Source organism: Globicephala melas, chromosome 8 (genome assembly GCF_963455315.2).
Source record: "Globicephala melas chromosome 8, mGloMel1.2, whole genome shotgun sequence".
NCBI classification, from domain to species: domain Eukaryota; kingdom Metazoa; phylum Chordata; class Mammalia; order Artiodactyla; family Delphinidae; genus Globicephala; species Globicephala melas.
This window is the reverse complement of record NC_083321.1, coordinates 6,856,368-6,860,847: the sequence shown is the minus strand read 5'-3', so window position 1 is coordinate 6,860,847 and position 4,480 is coordinate 6,856,368. Positions and strand designations below refer to the sequence as shown.

The window sequence follows — 4,480 nt, the reverse complement described above, 5'->3', positions numbered from 1 at the left end:
CCTCCGCGGCAGGCAGGAAGAGCGACTCTGAGCAGCCACTTCCGGGCCCTGCGACTTTGAGCTGCATTATCACGGAGACGCCCCTCCTGAGGCCCGGCCAGTCGAAAGTTCTTGTCCACAGGCTCCCACCGAGGGGCGCACCAATGGGACAGGGTCTAGTCTGCGGCAGACACGCCCCACTCTGGGCATCGCGACGTCGGAGCACACAGAGCGTCATTTCCGCCCTCATCCTCGGCCCCACACGGAGGGGGCGGAGCCAAGCGGAAGGCGCGCGGCTTGTGCGTCACTTCCGGTGAGTCTAGCGGCGACAACGGTAACATGGCCCTGAACGGCTCTGGTGAGGACTTGGGCTGCGGGGGCTTGTGGCTGCGGGTTGCGGGCTGCAGCCTGCTTCGGCAAGACCCCCCGGCCCCTTGTGCCTCTCTTCCCCCAGAAGTCGACGACTTTTCCTGGGAGCCCCCGACCGAAGCGGAGACGAAGGTGCTGCAAGCGCGGCGGGAGCGGCAGGATCGCATCTCCCGGCTCATGGGCGACTACCTGCTGCGTGGTTACCGCATGCTGGGCGAGACGTGCGCGGACTGCGGGGTGAGGAGAGACTCGGGACGTGGGATCCAGGATGGGGCCGCGGACCAGGCCACACGGCCCTTGACCAGCGCTCCCCTCTGGACCCCATCGCCCGGCGTCTCACCCCTGCCCCGTGTGCTTTCTGGCCCCTAGACGATCCTCCTCCAAGACAAACAGCGGAAAATCTACTGCGTGGCTTGCCAGGAGCTCGACTCAGACGTGGACAAAGATAATCCGGGTGAGGTGTCGAGTGTGCTTGGTGAAGAAGTGTGGTGAGAGAGGCTCAGGAACAGTAGGTGGGAGGTGACAGTGGTATTTGTGGGTGAGGCGGGGGTGAGTTGCTTTCTCCTTCAGCTCTGGAAAGGACCATTCATTCAGTAAGAGCACCAAGCACCTACCGTGTGCCAGAGATCATGGAGGGTCTAGCTTATCAGGCATAGTTCTGATGAGAGAGATGAAGCAAGGGCATAAATAACTCTGATACAAAGAAGAAAATGGATAAATTGCCTTATACTGGGGCAGGGAAAACATCTCAACTAGAGAGAGAGCAGAACAGTAAAGAGTAGGGAAGTGGCTCAGGGCTGAGGTGAGCCAGGTATCCTGACCATTCCACCGGCTTTTTCCTCTTTTAGCTCTGAATGCCCAGGCTGCCCTCTCCCAAGCTCGGGAGCACCAGCTCGCCTCTGCTTCGGAGCCCCCCTTGGGCTCTCGGCCTGCCCCTCAGCCCCCAGTACCCCGTCCAGAGCACTGTGAGGGAGCTGCAGCAGGGCTCAAGGCAGTCCAGGGGCCGCCCCCTCCTGCTGTGCCTCCAAATGCAGATGTCGTGGTCTGCACACAAGAGGCTCTCCTGCAGAAACTGACCTGGGCCTCAGCAGAGCTGGGCTCTAGCACCTCCCTGGAGACTAGCATCCAGCTGTGTAGCCTTATCCGGGCTTGTGCTGAAGCTCTGCGCAGCCTGCAGCAGCTGCAACACTAAAGAACCCCTCCTGAGAAAATCCCTGTAGAAAAACAGCTGTTCCTCTTGTGTGATTTTTTCTTTTCTTGGTTCTGAGTGTGCATGTAAGCCCCAGCTCTGCTCGTCTTTTTCCTACTTTTGGCCTCTCATGCTGTCACAGTCTGGTCTCCTTGATGCCCTGAGAGATGAGTTGGGCTTGTTTCTGCTCAGTTTCCCCACTCAAAGGATGAGGCGGGAGAGGACTATGTGATACTTTTATTCTGATGAGGAGGCCACAGCCTCCTGAAAAGCAGAAACAGGCGTCGCTCTCTAAAGGAACCCTGCAACCTCCTCAGCCATCCAGTGCTCATTCCCCACCCTTGAGTGAGATTTGGGGTTCCAGTCCCCTTGGTAGCTTCCCCTCCTTCCCCCGAGCATCCCGACACCATCATCCTATCCCACCTCAGGCCCAGACCAGGTACTCAGATACTGACAGGGTGTCAGTCAATTAGGGATCAATTATGCACTTATCCTCAGTCTCCTGACCCCCCCCCTTTTTAGATCCTTGAGAGTTATAATAAGGCAGAATAAATAAAGTGTTGTGTGTGGGGGTGGAGAACCGCGAAAGAACCGCACGCTCCGCTTTTGCCCTCTTCCCTCACCCCTTTTTCCTGTTCCCCTTCTATTGGTGGCCAATTGCCTGTTCTCTGCTCTCTGCGACCTGGGGCAACGTGGGCGCATCAGCCGTTGCCCTTTTAAGAGAGGCCCTGCCCACACGGAGGGGTGGGCAGGGGGCGGAGTCGGAGGAATCGGGTAGGAACAAAGCACTCCCTGCGGGCGGCGGCTGAGCTCGGCTGGCGGGGCCGCGGGGTGCGGGGCCTGCGGGCGGCGGCCCGGGCGGAGCGTTGGAGGGAAGGAGGCGGCATCCTCCTCTGCCGGTCCGGCCATGAATGGGCTGCCTTCGGCCGAGGCGCCAAGCGGCGCGGGCTGCGCCCTGACCGGTCTTCCGCCGTTACCGCGCGGCCTCAGCGGTCTTCTCAACGCGAGCGGGGGCTCGTGGAGGGAGCTGGAGCGCGTCTACAGCCAGCGCAGCCGCATCCACGATGAGCTGAGCCGGGCCGCCCGCGTACCGGACGGGCCCCGTAACGCCGCCGGCGCCGCCAACGCGGGAACTGCCGCGGGTCCCCCCGGCCCGCGTCGCCCTGTTAACCTCGACTCGGCGCTAGCGGCGCTGCGCAAGGAGATGGTGAGTAGCCCTGCCTTGGTCAGCTGGGCGTTGCGGGGTGATGGGGGCTGCCGGCGAGCTTGAGGGTCCTGGGGCGGGGCGGAGTACATAAGGCAGCGCGCTATCTGGGTCTAGAGGATTGGCAGAAGCCGGTTGGGTCAGAGGGGATATGGTAACAATAATTAGTTACCGTTTATGGTAATAGTTACTATGTATTTTAAAATGCCTTACTAGTGTTATTTCATTCTATTCTGCTAGATAACTGTTGTCCCCATCTTGCAGATGAGGGTCAGTGGCTTTGCCTACAGATTCACAGCTTGTAGGTGGCATCTGATGTCCACAAAAACCTGTGCTTGGGAAGACTGGCTAGGGGGGTGGCTTCGACCCCAACCCCAGCCCACTCTCAGTCTTTTGCAGGTGGGCCTGCGGCAGCTGGACATGTCCCTGCTGTGCCAGCTGTGGGGCCTGTATGAGTCGATCCAGGACTATAAGCACCTGTGCCAAGACTTGAGCCTGTGCCAGGACCTGTCATCCTCCCTGCATTCAGACAGTTCCTACCCACCTGATGCTGGCCTATCTGATGATGACGAGCCTCCTGATGCTAGCCTGCCCCCAGACCCGCCACCCCTCACTGTGCCCCAGACGCACAATGCCCGAGACCAGTGGCTGCAGGATGCCTTCCACATCAGTCTCTGAAGAGCTAGGGTGGTAGGGGGCATGTACCCATGCAAAAGGCTCAGAAACTCACCCCTCAGCAAGTATTCAGACTATAGTGCCTGCTTTCCCCCATACCACCTCACCTCACAGGAGGAGGGCAAGGCCTGGGCCCCTTGGGAGCAAAACTGCCTACCCTCTCTCTCCTGTCTTGGGTTAGCTGGCACTGGGGCAGGTACCTGCACTACAGCCTCTGCCCATGGCACTGGACCTTCACTCCTCCAGCTTGGCCGACCTTCAGTCTGGCGGTGGGGTCCAAAGCATCTAGCACTCCCTTGGCACCTCTGTGACTGGGATGAGTGCCTGGCTCCTGTCTCTTCACCTTTTGCTGCTATTGGCAGCTGCTGGCTCAGGGGCGTCCCACCTTTGGTCCCTGGGTTCCACGGCCCTAGACAAGGGCTCGCCAGGACCCATTCCTGCACCACCCACGGCCAGGAGGGCCAAGGCTCCGCGCTGGATATTTAAGTTTAGGGGCCAGCCTCCTGGGCGCATAGATAAATAAATAACTGTCTCAGCATTGTTGTGTTTTGACTGCCTGGCTCAGGGGCGGGAAGATAAGCGGTAATTCTGTAAAGTGCTGCCCCGCGCTCCGCCAGCAGGTGGTGCCCGAGACCCCGAGTTGGAAGAGGCTCGGCGGTGCCAGGGTGCGAACCCTCGCTCCCCGGGCAGAGTCGCCGATCTGCCGATCGTTCCAAGCTGCCCCAGCTTGGTCCCGCGGTTGGTTGTGTGAGTGCGGGCGAGTCACTTCCCCTCTCTGGCCGGAGGCCTGGAGCTCAACGCCCCTCCCCACTCGCTTTGGGCTTTCCTGGCCGGCCGGGAAGGAAAGAGAAGGAGCCGCCCTTCTCGAGGAGAGAAACTTTCCACCCCGAGTGGGAGCGGGGTTGGGGCGGCACAGGAAATGGGTGGGCCTGGGCTGGCGGGCCGGGCCGAGGGGCCCTAGGCGAGAGAGGGGAGGGCGCCTCCTGGAAGGGCCTGGGACGAATGAGTGACCTATAGGCGGGAGAAAAGAGTTGCAGAGGCAGAAGGGGGGTGAAGTCGCAGTG

At 60.5% G+C, this 4,480-nt stretch overlaps 2 protein-coding genes across 2 annotated transcripts; both read left to right on the top strand.

Annotated features, from left to right (window-relative positions):
• The first annotated feature begins 223 nt into the window (after positions 1 to 223).
• ZNRD2 (zinc ribbon domain containing 2) lies at positions 224 to 1,543 on the top strand. The gene is made up of 4 exons (XM_030833614.2): positions 224 to 337; positions 434 to 585; positions 718 to 802; positions 1,197 to 1,543. The coding sequence occupies exons 1-4, from the start codon at positions 319 to 321 to the stop codon at positions 1,538 to 1,540; spliced, it is 600 nt and encodes a 199-aa protein (XP_030689474.1). The 5' UTR covers positions 224 to 318; the 3' UTR covers positions 1,541 to 1,543.
• Positions 1,544 to 2,436: 893 nt separating this feature from the next.
• FAM89B (family with sequence similarity 89 member B) lies at positions 2,437 to 3,954 on the top strand. Its single transcript, XM_030833616.3, has 2 exons — positions 2,437 to 2,744; positions 3,141 to 3,954. The coding sequence occupies exons 1-2, from the start codon at positions 2,445 to 2,447 to the stop codon at positions 3,417 to 3,419; spliced, it is 579 nt and encodes a 192-aa protein (XP_030689476.2). The 5' UTR covers positions 2,437 to 2,444; the 3' UTR covers positions 3,420 to 3,954.
• The last annotated feature ends 526 nt before the right edge of the window (positions 3,955 to 4,480 follow it).

Coding starts and splice junctions, on each gene's coding strand:
- ZNRD2 (XM_030833614.2), top strand. Junction 586..717: donor AGACGTGCGCGGACTGCGGG/GTGAGGAGAGAC, acceptor TCTGGCCCCTAG/ACGATCCTCCTCCAAGACAA. Junction 803..1,196: donor CGTGGACAAAGATAATCCGG/GTGAGGTGTCGA, acceptor TTCCTCTTTTAG/CTCTGAATGCCCAGGCTGCC.
- FAM89B (XM_030833616.3), top strand. CDS start 2,445: ATGAATGGGCTGCCTTCGGCCGAGGCGCCAAGCGGCGCGGGCTGCGCC. Junction 2,745..3,140: donor CGGCGCTGCGCAAGGAGATG/GTGAGTAGCCCT, acceptor AGTCTTTTGCAG/GTGGGCCTGCGGCAGCTGGA.